This window comes from Oryctolagus cuniculus, chromosome 3 (assembly GCF_964237555.1).
Source record: "Oryctolagus cuniculus chromosome 3, mOryCun1.1, whole genome shotgun sequence".
NCBI lineage: Eukaryota > Metazoa > Chordata > Mammalia > Lagomorpha > Leporidae > Oryctolagus > Oryctolagus cuniculus.
The window spans coordinates 122,456,711-122,474,195 of record NC_091434.1 but is presented as its reverse complement, the minus strand read 5'-3'; the positions used below and the strand labels follow the sequence as shown (position 1 = coordinate 122,474,195).

At 58.2% G+C, this 17,485-nt stretch overlaps 1 protein-coding gene across 26 annotated transcripts in view; it reads right to left on the bottom strand.

Annotated features, from left to right (window-relative positions):
- Positions 1 to 13,935, bottom strand: part of BIN1 (bridging integrator 1) — a 50,902-nt gene extending 36,967 nt beyond the window's left edge. For 25 of the 26 annotated variants that reach the window (XM_051848781.2, XM_051848784.2, XM_051848785.2 and 22 more), the window contains exon 1: positions 13,595 to 13,851. In XM_051848781.2, coding sequence (XP_051704741.1) covers positions 13,595 to 13,678 — 84 coding nt within the window. In that variant the 5' untranslated portion in view covers positions 13,679 to 13,851. Of the gene's footprint in view, positions 1 to 13,594 lie in introns of all 26 variants that reach the window. The other variant, XM_051848804.2, reaches the window with a different exon arrangement.
- Positions 13,936 to 17,485: the final 3,550 nt, after the last annotated feature.

Below are 17,485 nucleotides of genomic sequence, written 5' to 3'. Positions count from 1 at the left end.
GCACCACCAGCCACAGCCCTTGAGGCCAGCTTCTCAGTGTCCCACAGCTCTGAGCTGGTCACCGCCCTCTGAGCCCCGCCACGCCTGGCATCCAGGGCTCTCACAGCACCCAAACACCCCAGAGACAAGGACAGATGCTACTGCTCAGCAATCCAGAAATAAGATGACACAGATCACCTGTGCAGTAAGGAACACCCCCCCCCCCCCAGCAAAAAAAAAAAAAAAAAAAGACTTCCCACTGGCTTTGCATCAACAACAGTGCAGCCCCCAGCCTCACTGTCCTAGGTGATCCTCCAAGGCATGGCCTGGGCCCGCCTCCAGAGACCCCCCCCCCCCAGGACAAGGGCTCCCACCTGGAGAGGGAGCGGGGCCCCAGGACTACAGCCCTAGCCAGCCAGCCTCGCTGCCCTTCCTCCCTGCTGCTCTTGGATCCTCCTAACTCTGCTCCCCCAACCCGGGGAGGCCTCTCCACCAGCAAGGGGGAATGGAACAGACGGAGTCATCCATTCCTTCAAAAAAATAAAAAAGACAAAAATCACAGGAATGAGCCAAAAGATGAGAACAGACAAGGTGCAAGGTGGGAGTGGATGCCCACACCTCAGATCCCAGGGGCAGGCCCAGCTTCCCACAGGGGCAGCTCAAGGTAGGAGGGCGTCCACAGCACAGCCTGGAGCCTCCCCCACAAAGCCCTCTCTTTCACCTCAGGCCCCACAGTCTGGATCCCAGGGGAGGCCTGGGTTGCTCTACCACTGCCCAAGGCCTCAGCTTTGGACAGGATGGCCAAGAGAGCACACCCAGAGGTACACAGCTAGCACCCCTCCCCCCACCCCACCCCACCCCTGCACAGACCTGGTACAGGGCTGGGTCCCCAAGCCAGCTCCCACAGGACACCCCACCCTCAGTGTCCTGGTGTGTGAAACAAGATACCCATTCCCCCACCACTCCCTTACCCCCACCCCCACCCTCAACTCACCCTCCCCCAATAATCCTCACACAACCCTCCCAGGTAGGGGACCAGCACATTCCACAAACAGGAAAAGTGAGGATGCAGGGGCAGGTGGCTGTGTAACTTGCCCAAGGTCAAAAGACTCAAGAAGAGAGGAGCTGGGATCTGAACCTGGGCCTCAGGCTATACAAACCCATCCTCCTTCCACCAGGCCATGCTGCATAGCACACTCTACAGAGCCCTCCCCGGCCTCATCCTCTGCAGTGACACTTCCATTCCCCCAGCTAGCGCCATGCACCTGTTAATTGCCAGGCACTGCAGGCACACACAGCAGGTCTCGCCAGCCCTCCTGGAGTCCTGCAGGCAGGCCCCCCATCCTATGGCATTGCTCAGGCACCAGCTTAGAGTCTGGCGGTGACACAGGCCACTGCAGACTGTGGGGGTGGCCTCCCGGCCAGGGTGACCCAAGAGTGCCGCAGCTGTGTCCTCACCACCGCCAAGTTCAGCTCCCACGTGCTGACTCAGCCACTCTTCCAGCGAGCCCCAGGCCCGCAGAGCCCAGCCAACACTGCCCAGGACAGGCCCAGGGTGCCCCTGGCTGCGGCCCCCTCCAGGATAGGATGGGCCCAGGGCTGTCAACACAGGACAGTGGTGACACTCCAGCTTGGCCGGGCCAGACTGTTTCGCTGAGTCCTTACAAGGAGGGGACATGAAGGAACAAACTCCTGGCTTAGTTTTTGTATTTCAGAAAAAGAACAATACTTGGGTCCTGTCCCAGGTCCAGCAAATGCATCCAATTAATGGCGGATTCTGCTTCTCACTGTGGAACAAGACTCGGATCCCACTCCCCACCATGAACACATCCTCAAATCCCCTCCCAAGCTGCTAACGCTCTCCAGGCTCCCCCCAGCCCCTTCCTCACAGGAGCTGGGAGCTCTGACATGGGGACCCCGCTCTCCCTCCACCTGAACTCTCCTAGAAATGCAGTCAGGCCAGCTGCACTTGACCCTGACCTTCTAGGGATACCCTGCAGGCACCCAGATTCCCCACACCCTGCCTCCCTCCTGGGGTCCCTAAGTGTGTGTATGGGGGGGGGGGGTTTCCAAGGGCCATGTGGAAGTCCCTGAAGCCTCCTGGGGCTGCCAAGGGTCCCAGCCTTCCCATAGACCAGGTGCTCAGGGACAAAGGCAGCTCCCACGCGGAGACTTTCTGTGGAAAGCTCAAGCACTGGCATTTGTGCTCCAGGAGTCACCTCCAAGCACTCGCCCTCTCCCTCCCCGGATTCAGGGCTGGGGGCAGCAGCACCTGGGAAAGGCCAACCTGGGGCCAGGTCTGAGGCCCAGAAGGGGGGTATATCCCAAGGTTCCCTTAGCCTCAATGTCCACAGGGGCCAAATGGACCTCACAGGGCACAGGAAGAAACAATGGAAAGTGGCAGGCAGGGTGGCTCTCAGCAGATAACCAATGCCCCCCTCTGGGGCCATCCAGAGCCAGCTGGCCCCAGCAGGATCCTACTCAGTGACTGCCACACCCTCCACAGGAGCCGCTTCCCCCAATTTCATTGACAAGGAGCATCTCAAGCTTCCCAATTCCCAGATGGGAACACTGAGGCTCGGTGGCAGAGCCAGGGGTCCCACCCAGGTCACTCACGCCTGTTCCATTCACTATCATGAGGTCCCTCCAAAGCATGAATGAATGAACGAATGAAGTGTGTGACTCTGTGCCTCCTCCAACCACAGCTGCACCTGGAACCATGTCCCTGACTTCACTCCTGGAGAGGTGATGCCAACACCTCCCAATTTAGTTTCTTCAGCTTTTACAGAAGGCGGGGGGGGGGGGGGGGGAGGCACTGCAGTTCAATGTCAAGTATGCGGACATCTGCTCAGAGGAGAGCTCAAAGCACAAAAGCCAACCGGGGACTGCCAGGGCTTTCCCAAGCTCCTGCCCCGCACCACATTGGCGCAGGCCCTGCGCCTCCCTGAACACCACCCTCACCTCCTCCTGGATGTTCCCACAAACCCCCGGGGCAGCGACTCTCATCACCCCATGTATGAAGGAAGAAGAGGGGCCTCAAGGAAGTGACTGGTCCAGGCCACAGAGCAGGGGAGTGGTCTCGCTGGGTTGCACTCCTTCTTCTCTTTGGGGGTTAAAGCTCCTTAACCCCTCCCGCATGACCCTCAAAGTTCTTCTTCCCCTTTGCTCACTCAATCTCTCCCTCCCCCAGCCCACCTGCCAGCAGTCCTGGGTTCTAATCAGCGCCCCCAAGCCACCCCATCACTCAGATCTGGCTCCACCGTAACAATCAAAGAGCCGGATGACAGCCCACAGAAATAGGGGTGCCCCAGCAGGCCGGGTATGTGGGACACAGGGGGTCCCCTTAGGGATCTCTCCCAGCCCAGGCCTCTCAGTGCTAGGTCAGTCCCTGGGGCCCAGTGGCAGGCACAGGCTGGCCCTTGGCTCCAGCATCTTGGCTGGAGCTCCAGGGAGCAGTCGAGTTGAGCAAAGGGTCCAAAGAAAGTAGCAGCAGCTGTTGGAAAAAGGGGACGGACTGGCAGAGGCTGTCCTGGCCCCATCCCCCACCAGCCCTGCTGTCCCAGCAAAGCGCCTTCAGCCTGGCCCCTCTCACCTCCATCCCTGAGACGGACTGCACCTGCTTCCTACCCGGTGGTCTGTACCTGGAGCCAGGGCCCCACAGCTGCCTCAATGAGGGTCCTCCCTGGCTCTGACCCAGAAGCAAGGGGATCCCTGTGGCCATCTGGGTGAATAACTGGACCCACAGGGATGCCCTCCAGCCCACCGGCCCTGCAGTCACCCCCTCATTCGTAGACAGGGAAGCAGCAAGTGTGTGCTGTAGCAGGTACCGGATGCTGTTGCCAAGCCTGGCTGGATAGGCCATACTGGGCCAGACAGGTGGGTGCCAGGACAGCAGCCCCATCCCTGACCCAGCTCCCTGTGCCTTCCTGGGCATACCTGGATTCTTCTCTGGCAAGGCCACACCTTCTGGGGGACCCAGTCCTCACCCCCAGCCACCTCCTCACCACAAAGCCGGGGCTCACACAGCCAGGAACCTAACACAGGGCACCTTTGGCTGAGGAGCCAGAGGCACGCAGGGGTCTAGGACAGAGCTGGCTTCTTCCGGAGGCCACAGGCTACACCCTATGCCATATGCACACCCACATTCTGGCCCCCCGAACAGGAGGCCTTGGCAAATGCTGCTCCCACCACTGCCAGAAACATCTCTCCCCACCCAAGACCTACCTCCTCTGCCCTTCAACATCAGTTCAGGTGCCACTTCCTCCAAGGAGCCTGCCCTGCTGCCCCAGCCTGAGACTGGAGATGCCTCCAGGTTCCAGTGCCCTCCCCAGCCCCAAGTCCGGGGATGTGCACCACGTGCAAGGTGGGCTTTCCTCCTCTAGGGGCAGGCTTTCCTCCTCCAGTGTATGGTCATTACCTGGGCATCCTTGCCCACAGTGGCCAGGCCATCAGGAGAGATTAAGAAAGAGGGCAGTCACAGCCACAGCCTCTGCCCCCACCTCTGGGGAGCTAATTCAGCATAAGATGAAGCCAGGAGTGGCCGGTGCCACGGCTCAATAGGCTAATCCTCCACCTGCGGCGCTGGATTCCCATCCAGGATGCCAATTCGTGTCCCAGCTGCTCCACTTCCGATCCAGCTCCCTGCAGATGCCTGGGAAAAGCAGCAGAAGATGGCCCAAATGTTTGGGCCCCTGCCGTCCATGTGGGAGACCCAGAAGAAGCTCCTCACCCCAACCTAGCCCAGCCCCTGCAATTGTGGCCATCTGAGGAGTGAACCAATGAATGAAAGACCTCTTTCTCTGTCTCTCTATTAGTCTCTCCCTCTCTCTGTGTCACTCTGCCTTTTACATAAATAAATACATAATCTTTAAAAAAAAAATAAGGAGCTCATTTTTGGAGCCAGCAGGGATCCCCCTAACAAAGGCACCCTGGGGGTCCCCAGGATAGGGAGGCCCACCCCCCCACCCCGAGGACTATCTCCAGAACCAGTGCTCTGGCTGCCGCAGTTGTGTGTAGCCACCCACTCACTCCCCGTGATGATCCAGGCTCCAGGCCACTGCAGCCCTCACACTGCAGAGAGAAGTCTGCAGCTCGCTGCCCTTCCAAAGGGCGGAGGCAGTGCAGGATGGGGACCCAGCACAGACCAGGGGGACACATGCCACTTGTAGGGGCCCCAAGGCCACCGTGACCCACAGATCCTCTACCCCATGCTGTGACCCCAATCCCACCCCATCTGCCATCCCACTGGGGATCTGGGTCAGGGAGCAGAAGGAGGAGGCGCAGCAAAGAGCTTCGACCCCTGTCTGAGGGCAGCAGCTCACTGGCCTAGCAGTGACCTCCTGGGGCCAGCAAACCCTCCCCAGCCTGGCACCTGTCACCCGAAAGCTTTGTGTTAAGGTCATCCCACTGCAGAGGACCCAGGCCAAGCCCCATTTGCCATCTGGCCTAAAATCAGGCAGGACACCCCAGGAAGAGCCCCAGCCAATCACAGAACCCCATTCTCAGGCACCCAGTGCTGCAGCTGTGGGTTCAGGCTTGGTCCCACCACCAGCCCTGTGCAGCTTAACCAGCACAGCCACTTCGTCAGGGGACTCGGTGGTGCACAGGGAGGCCTGGTGTGCCCCATAGAGTCCTGCACTCCCCTGGCCCTGCAGCCCTGGCCCTGCCTGTTTTAGGCCCCTGCCAGGTGTCAATACTGAACCCCTTGCCCAAAGCAGGTGTCACTTGGTCCTCCAAATCCGTGGGCCCTGCCTCTGTGGATTCAGGAGACCAAAGAAGGAAAATATTTTGGGGGAGGAAAAAGTGACATCTGGGGCTGATACTGTGGCATAATGGGTTAAGCCACTGCCTGTGGCACCAGCATCCCATATGGACACGCGTTCGAGTCCTGGCTGCTCCACTTCCAACAACTCCCTGCTAATACACCTGGGAAAGCAGAAGATGGCCCAAGAACTTGGGCACCTGCCACTCATGTGGGAGACCCAGAAGAAGCTCCTGGCTCTTGGCTTCAGCCTGGCCCAGCCTCAGCCATTGTGGCCATCTGAGTGAACCAAAGGATGAAAGACCTCTCTCTCTGTCTCTCTTTCTCTCTTTCTTTCTCTCTCTCTCTTTCTCTCTCTCTGTACCTCTGCCTTTCAAAATAAACAATAAATGGCCAGTGCTGCCGTCAGCGCCGGCACCCCAGGTTCTAGTCCTGGTTGGGGAGCCAGGTACCAGTCCCGGTTGCTCCTCTTCCAGTCCAGCTCTCTGCTGTGGCCTGCAAGGGCAGTGGAGGATGGCCCAAGTGCCCAAGTCCCTGCACCCACATGGGAGACCAGAAGGAAGTACCCGGCTCCTGGCTTCGGATCGGTGCAGCACCAGCCGTGGCAGCCATTAGGGGAGTGAACCAACGGAAGGAAGACCTTTCTCTCTGTCTCTCTCTCACTGTCTCTACCTGTCTAATTAAAAATAAATAAATAAACAATAATAAATCTTTTTTAAAAAATGATGTCTGTACAGAATATGTGCAGACTTTTCTTGTCATTATTCCCTAAATGGTACATTATAGCAACTATTTCTGAAGCATTTATACTACAGTAGGCATTCTAAGTCATCTAGAGATGACTTAAAAGTATGTGAGAAAGGGGCTGGAGCTGTCACATAACAGGTAAAGATGCCTGCAGTGCCAGCATCCCATATGAGCACCGGTTCAAGTCCCAGCTGCTCCACTTCTGATCCAGCTCTCTGCTATGGCCTGGGAAAGCAGTAGACGATGGCCCAAGTCCTTGAGCCCCTGCACCCATGTGGGAGATCCAGAAGATCTCTCTGCCTCTCCTTCTCTCTGTGTGTAACTCTTTCAAATAAATCAATCAATCTTAAAAAAAAAAAGTGTGTGAGAAGGGACAGGCCTTTGGACTGGCAGTCACCATGCCTGCATCCCATACGGCAGTACTTAGTTCTGATACCCAGCCCCAGCTCACTGCTCCAGCTTCCTGCTAATGCAAGATCCTGGGAAGCAGCAGCGCTGGCTCGAGTGACTGTGTTCCTGCTGACCACGTGGGAAACCTGGATCGCGTTCCTGGCTGCCAGCTTCAGTCCAGGCCAGCTCTGGCCATTATGGACATTTGGAAAGTGAACCAGCAGCTGGAAGCTCGCTCTCACTCACTCTCTCTCTCTCTCTCTGCCTCTCAAATAAATAAATAAAAATTTAAAAGAAAATAACTTTTGAAAACATAAAGGATACGAGAGTATACATAGGTTATATGCAAATACTATGCCATTTGATATAAGATTTGCGCATCCTTACATTTTGTATCCAAGGGCAGTCCTGAAACCAATCCCCTGAGGACACTGAAAGAAAATTGGATGCACAGAGCACCTACTGTGTGCCATGCTGGGGACATGGCATGCGACAGTGACCACAAGAGGCATCTACACCCTCGCGATGCAGAGACACATGCGCCTGCCTCAGTCCTGGACCCAGGCCACAGCGGGGACCCACATGGACCACAGCTTGGCTTTGCACACCAGAAAAAGCCTTCCCTGTGTGTGTGCATGCGTGTGTGTGCGTGTGTGTGTGTGTGTGTGTGTGTATGTTCAGCACCACAGCTACTTTCTCCCCAAGAACATTCAACTAGTATCACCATCCTCCCATACCGAAACAATGTAGCAATGACAAAAAAAAAAAAAGGAAAGTAGACAGGATTCAATCTCAGAAGAAAGGGTGCTCCTTTAGCTGGATACAATGTAACTGCATCATCTGGGAAAGACTCCCTCTTGGTCTTACCTGGACTCACCTGCAGATGCCAACTCCTGCCTCTGGATCTGCATTTGCAAACCCCAGGCCCTTACAAGACCCCAGAGTCTACCTACATCACACAGGGTAACTCTGGACTCCAATGGGGTCTACCTATGGGGGGCAGACAGGGGATCTAAATCTTTATTCCAAGGGGAAGTGTCTTGATGAGCAACCCTCTACCCTGCTGTAGGTCTCCACAGCCTGACCCAAGCTGGACCTAGCTACTGACCCTAGAGAGACGGCAACCCAGTTACCCGGCCAGACAGACAGCTGTGGGCGTGCATGGAGCTGGATAGGCCTCTCGATGCCTTCACCTGTGATAATGGCATGCGGCAGGTATGCACTAACCCCTGCCCATTAATAAGTTAATATTTGACAAAGGCGTCCCTCAGCGCAGGAAGCGCCTATCTTCTCTCAGGTCCCCAAGCCTGACACCTGTCAGCTCTTGGCATGGCCACAACCTCGTGTCCTCCTGAGGAAGAGGAAGCCTCTGGGGGGAAGAGGGGTGGTGGAGGGCATCCAAGGAGCCCCAAGGGCCAGGCTAGGCCTACCCAGGAGACGTATGCCTTCCACAGGACAGGAACAGCAAATGGCTGGTTCTGCTCGTGGCCTCTAGGGCCCTGTCCTTGGTTAGCAGCCTCTGCTGTGTGTCAGCCTTTCATGTTCTCAAAGGCCTGGGCAGGTCCAGATGAAAAAACCAAGGCACACAGAGATCCACATGACTTGCTCAGGGGCAGCAACTCAGCGAGAGCAACCCAACCTGTCCCACGTCCTATCCACTACACCATGTCACTGCTTAGCATGGAAATCCAACAAGTGCCCCCAGTCCCAGCTGTCTGCAGTCCCTTCCTCCTCCTCATTCTGGTCTCTCCCACCTCTCACATCCCACATCTTAGGCAGCAGTGCCTGTGTACCTGGACCTACATAAAAACAGCCCCCGAAGCTGCACATCTGCCCCAGCCTGTCTCCCACAGTATCCTGTTCTTTGCACTTTTAATCCCAAAATGAAATGCCCAAGAGAAGGCTTTGGGAAAACAAAACATAGCAGGATGGCAGACCATAGGAAGCCCTCTGCCTCGCAGGGTCCTCTGTCCCACTCAACCCCTCCCACTGTGGGAGCATCCCTGGGGTCTGAAGGCACCTCCCACTCTCCCACCCTGGGAGCTGCCTGTCACCCCTGCTACAGTGTCAGCCGGCCAGGCCAGGGGCTTGGTCATGCTCACCCCCACACCCTCAGGCACTACAGCAGTGCCCAGTGCATAGCAGGTGCTCCATATTTACAGTGTCAATGAACGGATGACTAGGCAGACCCCATCATCATCACCGTACCAATGGAGACAAGGAAAGCCCAGGGAGGGGAGCTGCTGTGCAGGATGCAAGATTCTCCCAACAAAACTGAGTCCAAGCCCCAGGCCCTCCGCCCACCCGCAGGCTGCCCCTGTACATACCACACACATGCATACGCATGCGCACACACACACCATCCCAGGGCTGTGACAACATCCTAAGCCCCGAGCAGCCCAGGGCTCAGCAGGGATTAGCTGTCTATGGAGGCCTGTAATGGACACTTCTAGGGGAGGGGGGACTCCCGGTGTGGGCTTGCTAGTGCTGCCACAGAGCTGGCATTTAATGAGCACTTGCTGTGTGCCTGGTACCTATCAACACATGGAGGAAGAGAGATCATCATCCCCACTTCATCCAGGAAGGTCCTACAGGCGGCTGGGGGCACCTCAGAGCCCATGCATGCTCTGTAGCCAGCAGATGGGACTTGGGGATTCTAGAACCTTAGCACAGAAAGAAGCCCATCCCGCACTTGTGGTCCAAGTCACACAGCTTGTGAGGAGCAGAGGCCAGAGAGTGAGGGTGACAAGGGATCCCTGAGGGGGCATCTGTGAGGAAGAGGAGAAAGGGCTTCAAGCCTCGGCTTCCCTGACAACCTGTGGGATATTTGAATTTCCCCAGCATTCAAAAGTTGATAAAAATCCAGCCCAAATCTTATGCCCGTACACCCTCCTCTGTAGGAGAGCTGGCATCCCTGCCTCTCTCACCCCCTGATCTGCACGTGGGTCCATACCTCCTGGAATCTCCTTCTCCTTCTCCCACACAGCCCAGCAAACTCTGCCTCCTCTCCCCATCCAGGACAGGACAGCCTTTGCAAGACTTCAACCATGAGCCACCAGTCTCCCCTGTGCTGAGGCCACCCAGGGCCAAGGGGGCTCATGGAGATCTTGGGGGTCCGGTGTCCAGCCTCCCCACCCCCACCTGCAAGAGCCACAGGGCCACAGGCCCCAGACACTCCCACCCACCCACCCCAGAGGGTATGCTCAGCTCAAAATCCCCTCCAGCAGGCAACATGAGCCCTCTCCCATAAATAACTCAGGCACAGGGAGAAGCTGAGCCATGACTGCTGACAAGCAAGGGAAAAGAGCAGCTCAGAGAAAAGAGGCTCAGAGCAAGAGAGACAGGGAGGCGGCCAGAGGGGTACAAGGAAAGAGGTGGACGGCAGATGGAAAGACAGGGAATGGGTGGAGGGCAGCAGCTTTGGACCAGGGCGGGAGAAGGGGGCGGAGCACATGCAAAATACAGGTAGGTGGAGCCCCAGGCCTGGGAGGGGCTCTGGCTCCAGCCTAAGGGCCCCAGATGCCCCTTCTGGTAAAGGGGCACCTGTGCACCCACTCTGGGAATAGCCTGACTACTCCTAAGGCCAATGTGAGGAAAGGGCTTGGGCACAGGCCTGGCTCCTACATGCTGCTGCTTGAGACCTTGACCATGCCCATGGGCCTGGTGTGATTCACAGCCATGTGTCAGGGTCCTATAAATAACCTCCCCCCTGCACTTTCCTCTAGGAGCACATGCCAGCCCTGGGCCAGGCACAGGCAGTCCCTGGCCCTGCACCTCCCCAGTGTCCAGCCTGCACCCCTCAGCTCCCATGCTAGCCAGGGTCTTCCTCGCTCCCATACTCATCACCAGCCCAACCCCACCAGAACCAGGCCAGCCTCAGTCAACTTGGCTCCTTGAGGACTCCGGGGGGAGGCAGCCCTCGAGGGGCCAGCAGGCCCGATTCCACCCCCACCCTACCCCAGCTGTCCTTCTCCCCAGCCACTCCTCCACCCCAACTCCAGCCAGGGGCCCAGCCCGCCAGCCTCTAATCCTTTCTGTCATCTGACCCAAGCCCCACCCTGAATTGGCTTTGCCCAGTCACCTTTCAAGGCCCAAAAATGGACACAGTCATTTATAGAGGGTCCGACAAGCCAAACGCAATGGGAAGATGACCTCATGGCACCCACAGGCCCAAACTCCAGGCACGCACTCTGCACCCAGGCACTCTGGGGGTGGCTTGGAGGCAAGAAGTATGGGACAAGACCTCCTGAGAGTCAGCTCAGTGCAGGCCACAGTCACTGCACCCTGCCTGAGACAGCCTTCCAGGGGCTCAGCCAGGGAAGGGGGCTCCCCAGCAGGTGTCAAGGCAGGAGATGATGAATGAGGGAGGACGCCCACTCGCAGGCCTGCACCAGGGCACCAAGACAAGCCCCCAAACACGCCTAATGGGGCCAGGTGAACGCCCAAAGGCACACACAAAGAAATCTGCCCAGGAGAGCCTATGGGAACCCACCACCAGGGCGGGGGGTGTCCACAGAGAGACTCAGAGGAAAGTGGGCTCAGTGACCCCGCCGGGCAGGCTGCCCTTGACCATGCCATCACCCTCTGAGTCCTGGACCAAAAGAAAAAGTAAGAAGATTCCCTCTGCCCTGCCCCCCATCAGGGCAACAGGGGGAATGGAATGGTCCCATTACTTGTGGGGAGGATGAAGGCAAGGTGGGGCCAGTGGCCGGGAAGCTTGTAAGACACAAGGGTTCGGGCCGCGGGATTTCGACGTGGAATTAGCACCACCAGAAGGTGCTGGGAAGGCAGCCTGGTTAGTGGTACCCGGGCTGCAAGAGGGCTGTGATGTGGATTCCGAGCAGCAGAAGGCAAGCAGGGAAAGGCTGCTGTAGTTGGAGGCACAGGACTTTTTGGGAGCAGAGCCTGCAGCTGGGCCAAGAAAGGGGGGGAGGGAGGAAGGCTACTCTACTTTCAGGAGGGGTCAGGAGGCCTGTGGAGCTGGCTTGGCTTCTGCTGGAGGCAGGGTCCCTGACGGCGTGGAGAGCAGCTGGAGCACCAGGCAGCTGCAGTCCCAGGCTCCCCGCAGCATCCACTCAGCTGAGCAGCTGTCGGCCAACTGCCTGTGGCCACAGAACAGGGGCTGGAGAGGGAGGGCCGGCCGCCCAGGGGGTCAGTCCTCCATGGCTAACTGCCCCTGCCCCTGCCTACTGCTCCCAGAACCACATCAAAGACACTGCTGCTGCAGCAAAAAGGCAGCCAGGGGCCGAGGGACACACCAAGAGCAAGAGGAGCGAGTGTGGTGGGGGCGGGGAGCTGGTCCCGGCCTCCCATTCATCTCCTGAGACCCTGAGGAGCAGGAAGCAGGCTCAGGCCCAGGGCTGCAGGCACTTCCGTGGATTACCTTGTCATTGGGGGAGACAGAGGCAGAGGGACCCCACCTGAAGGCTTCCCAGCCCCCCCTCCCCCGCCAGCTACTGGGGGCTCTAACCCCTCCTCCTCTCGGCCTGGTAGGGGAACTGGGCCTGGTTAGATCTGGTGCTTGGCTGCGGGCCTATCCCTGCACGCACACCCACCCACTCCTTAGCCGGGAACACAAGGATGAGCAGGAGGACTCCCAGGGAGGCACAGGGGCGCTCTAGCACCCCCCCCATCACGTGGTTGCATCCTTAGGGAGAAAGTCAGTGTTTATAAACAGCCGCAAGGCCTGGCAGGGGGAGGCCGGCCCGTCCTGGGTCCCCACGCGCTAGCAAGGGGCTGCGGAGGCTTCAGGCCCATCTGACCGCCAGGCTCCGAGGAGCCCCCCCTGCCAGAAGAGGGGATTCTGCTCTCTCAGATTTCAGAGACGGGATCAGCAGGGGAAGTGGCGTCAGCAGCTGGCCTGATCCAATTCAATACACCCGAGGTGGCTAGAGATAACAGGGCCGGCCAGCGCGCACCCCCAGCCCCGCCATCCCCCCGCATTTCCTGCACAGTCAGGTGCCCCCCGGGAGTCCCGGCTCCATCCATCTCCCCGGGCCAGCCGCGAGTCGCGCCCCGCTCGGAGGGCTCGGGTTTCCCGCGGCGCACTACACGCCCCTCCCTACCCGGGTCCGCCGGGGGCTCCCACAGCCGGCGCCGCCGCCACCCGCTCCCGGGCCGCTGGGAACGTGAGGCCCCCTGCGGGGCCCGGCTGGAGCTCCCAGGCCGCAGGCACCTCTCGAGAAAGGAAACCGATCCTTGCTCTGGCCCGCGGCTTACGGAGGTAGAGAGGCGGTAGGAAGGAGGCCACCACCGGCGCCGGGCAGCAGCCTCGGCAGTCCCGGCGCTGGTGTTCCGGGGGTCGGGAGGACAGGCCGGACTGGCCGCGTGGGCCTGGAGCCCTGGGGGTCGCCACCTCGCCTCCCAGCCTCCCCGGCCGCGGCCTCCGGGGCGGGGTCAGCCGGCTTTGCCCTCCCGGAGAGGAGCCCGGAGCGAGGCCGCCACTTCCCTGCGGGAGAGCGGCGAAGGGACAAAGCGGCTGGAGGAGGGGTGGGTGAAGGGACTGCTGCGCCCGCGCCTGCCCCGGCCCCGGCACCGGGCGAGGAGACAAGGACGCGAGCCGAAGAGGGCGCGCGCAGAACGCCTGGGGGCCGCAGCCCGGGGACCCCCGAAGGCCCTGGGTAGTGGTCGTCCGGAGGTGACAGTGCCGGACCCCGGGTGAGAACCAGCCCCGAGTGGGGAGGGGAGGACAGGTGGCCGGTGCTCGGGCGCGCTCACCTTCTCCTGCGCGCGGGTGAGCTTTTTCTGCACGTTGCTGGCGATCTTCCCCGCCGTCACCCCCTTGCTGCCCATGTCTGCCATCTCGGCGCCGGCCTCGCCCGGTGGCGGGCGCCTATCTCGCGCGGGGAGGCCGTGCGCGCCGCGCTCCCAGCCCCCAGCCCCAGCCGCGCGTCCGGCTCCCGCTCCACGCCGCGCACCACACAGCCCGGCCGACTGGCGGAGGCGGAGCGTGCGCCCGGCGAGCGACGCGGGGACCGAGGGAGGGACGCGCCGAGGGCGGGGGAGGGGCCGGGATGGAGGGGAGGGGCCGGGCCCCCGGGGGCGGTGGTCAGCGCCCCCCGCCCGCCCCCGCTGGACAAGACCCTGCCTTTTAAAGGGCCACTGCGGGCGCCGGAACCGCGCAAGGAGGAGGGAGTGGCGCGCGCGGGGCTCCTGGGAACTCCGGGGACACCGCCCCGCGGCAGGCACGAACACCGCAACCCAGAGTCCCGGGTCGGCTTGGTCCTCCCTCCTCCCCAGCAGTCACCTCCTGCAGCCTGGGAAGAGGAGGCCCGGTGGGGAGGGAAGGAACGGAGCCCGGAAAACTCCGAGGTGAAGTTGAGCGCGCAGTGCGGGACGCCGGCTGCGTGGCGAGCGCAGCCGCCCGCAGCGCCCTCTGCCTGCCCCGGGTCGCGCCACGCCGCTTCCTCCCGGCCTGGAGCGGCGCAGGTGAACCCTCGGGGACGCCCGATTGGTGCCAGCCAGGCGCCCGTCCTTCCAGTTTGCCACTGATTACCAAGACAACGAGCGAACGCCACTGAGCCCCGGCTGCGTGCCCGGCGCTGGGTTGGGTGACTCACTCAGCGGCCTCGATGGCCCTAGAAGGTAGGGGCTGCCGCTGCCCTTTCACACTTGAGACGCCAAGAGATCTGCACCCCCAACCGTGCACCTGGACGCACCGGGAGGCCTCGGGAAACTGAGCCCCACTCCCTCGTGCCTTATAAAGAAGATAAGATTGTTGTCCGCTGGCCAGCTTTGTCAACGGGACGATGCCACTCGTTCTAAACAAATCAATGCGGGCTGGGTCTGCTGATTTCCACCCTCAAAAACAAGTCAGCTGCCTACAAGATCTCAGGATCTGGGGGCGGATGCAAAGCAGATGTGGGTCTTGCTGAAGAGGCTCAGCCATGCCCAGGGTGTGGGTTTGGGTCCCACAGGGCACCCAGAGAGAGAAGCAGAGCTGTTAGATGGGTGGGTGTCTCCGAGAGATTTTCTGGGTGAATAGAGGGGCCTTCACAGACCACACGCCGAGCCTCTTGGACCACTTGAGGCAACTTTCTTTTTCTCTGTTAAGATGTATTTACTTACTTGAAAGGCGGAGCTACAGGGAGGGAGAGACAGAGAGAGGTCTTCCATCCACTGGTTCACATCAGCTGAGTCAGGGCCAAAGCCAGGAGCATGGAATTCCATCTGAGTCTCCCAGATGGGTACAGGGACCCAGCAGGGGGCTGGACCAGTAGCCAGGACTGCATCAGGAGCTCATATGGGATGCTGGCGTCACAGGCAACAGCTTAACCTGCTGTGCCACAATGCTGGCCCCAGCATGGGCAGCTTTCTCTGGCTACTCATTCTTCCAGATGTTAATTAGTAGCCCCCTCCAAGGCCTCCTCTGCAGACAGAGGTAGCTCAGCTGAGATCCACTCCCATGCTGGCTCTCCTGGAAGGAACAACACTTGACGGAAATACCATAAGCTCCTGCCTCCATCTGTGACTGACAGGAACCAAACCCCCACAGCCTGCGGTTTCTGAGGCCGCTTCCTCCTGGGAGCCCACCATGTTTTCACCTTGTGGTCTCTTCCCTCCCCGTTTTATCTCTGCGGTTTTCCTGGCCATTCTCTCAAAGACATTTCTTCCAAACACGGTGTTGAGGAAGGAGGAAATGAGAAGTCCAGTTGTGCTACCATCCACCCTCAGGGAATTCTGCTTCATTGGACTTTGGTGTTGCAAAACCTCACTGGACAGAAAAGTTGCAATGTCCGCCAGCAGGACAGGGTTGGCTGTGAGAGCTCAGTGCGGGGAGGGGCCCACAGACGTGGAAAGGAGGTGACCGCGAGAGAACAATGCGTATGGGATAATTCTGAGTGCAAAGGAAGAAGACAGGAAATTGTACATGCAGTGTCCTTGCAACCACAAAAAAAAATAAATAAATTGCATGACCGCCGTCAGAGATGCGAAGGAGCTGTGCATAACAGAAAGAAGTAGCTGTCAGGTTCTAGGCATCGTGGTTGCTCTTTTTCCCTCAGTTTCCTAAACACTCTGTAATGCTCCCAATAGCTTTCATAAGAAGAACCGTAGCTCTGTTTTGAAGGAATGGGATTCTTTCTCCATTCTGTCGATTAGAAACACATTTCTAAACATGGAAGCACTAGAGGGTACATTGGAAATTTAAAATTCTAGCTTTGAGGTGCATAATTTTTTTAAGTTCTTGAAGATTGATTTATCTGAAAGGCAGAGTGACAGGCGAAAGTGATATCTTCCACCTGCTGGTTCACTTCCCAAATGCCCTCAACAGCCAGGGCTGAGCCAGGCTGAAGCCAGGAGCTGAGAACCCCACTGGGGCCAGCCACACAGAGGGTGGGGACCCAAGTACTTGGGCCAACATCTGCTGCCTCCCAGGATGCACTAGCAGGAGGCTGATTTGGAAGCAGAGCAGCCGGGACTCAAACTGGCGCTCTGATGCAGGATGCAGCCTCCCAGGAGGCCACTTCACCCACCCTACCACAACGGCCTCTAACATTTTTGAATTTCAAAGTGTGCCACCAATGTAGGATAAACGTTTGGATAGAACCTGTCCAAAAATGTTAGTAAATGTAGTAGAAGTAGAATCTAGGCAATATTTACTTTTAAAAAAATAATTTTCTAGGGGCCGATGCTGTGGCATAGTGGGGGTAAGCCTCTGCTTGCAGTGCTGGCATTGCATATGAGCCCCAGTTTGCGTCCTGGTGGCTCCTTTTCCCATCCAGCTCTCTGCTGTGGCCTGGGAAAGCAGTAGAAGATGGCCCAAGTGCTTGGAACCCTGCACCCACATGGGAGACCTGGAAGAAGCTCCTGGCTCCTGGCTCCTGGCTCCTGGCTCCTGGCTCCTGGCTCCTGGCTTTGGATGGGTCCAGCTCCAGCCATTGTGTTCATCTGTGGAATGAACCAGTGGGTGGAAGACCTTTCTCTCTGCCTCTCCCTCTGTCTGTAACTCTACCTCTCAAATAAATAAATTTTCAAAAAATTGTAAAAAATAATTTTCTATAGGATGTGGGTTTTTTTTTTGCCATTATGTGAGATAGAAAAAGCTATTTCCATTAGAAATTAAGTTTAGTAAACTATAAGAAACCAGAAGAAATATACTTGTTATTCTATAAACATTCTCTTATTTTTTAAGAGTTATCTATTTGAAAGGCAGAGAGAGATCTTCCACCAGATAATTTACTAACCACAGGTAGGCCAGGATCCAGAAATTCCCTCAGGCTCCCCATGTGAGTAGCAGGAACCCAACCACCTGAGCCACCCTCTGCTGCCTCCCAGGCGCATGGACGGGAAGCTGGATGAGCAGGGCAGGGTGGCTGCGACTCAGACCAGGCACCAGGCTATGGATGGGCACATCGCAAGCGATGGCTTACCCTGCCCCAGATGAAATAGTTTTGAAAATCAAGTATTTTGTAAACAAAATAGAATTCCTGTGAATTCATAGGAAAAACATTAAGATTCCCAATATATCAGTGGGCAAATGGCACAAGGATACAATTTGCTAAACTGGACACTCAACTCATCAAGCCACAGGTTTTGAAAGCCTGGTCTTAGGTGGGGCAGGTAGGCGTTTGGCCTCACAGTTAAGGTCAGAGTCAGGCGCAGAGGGTT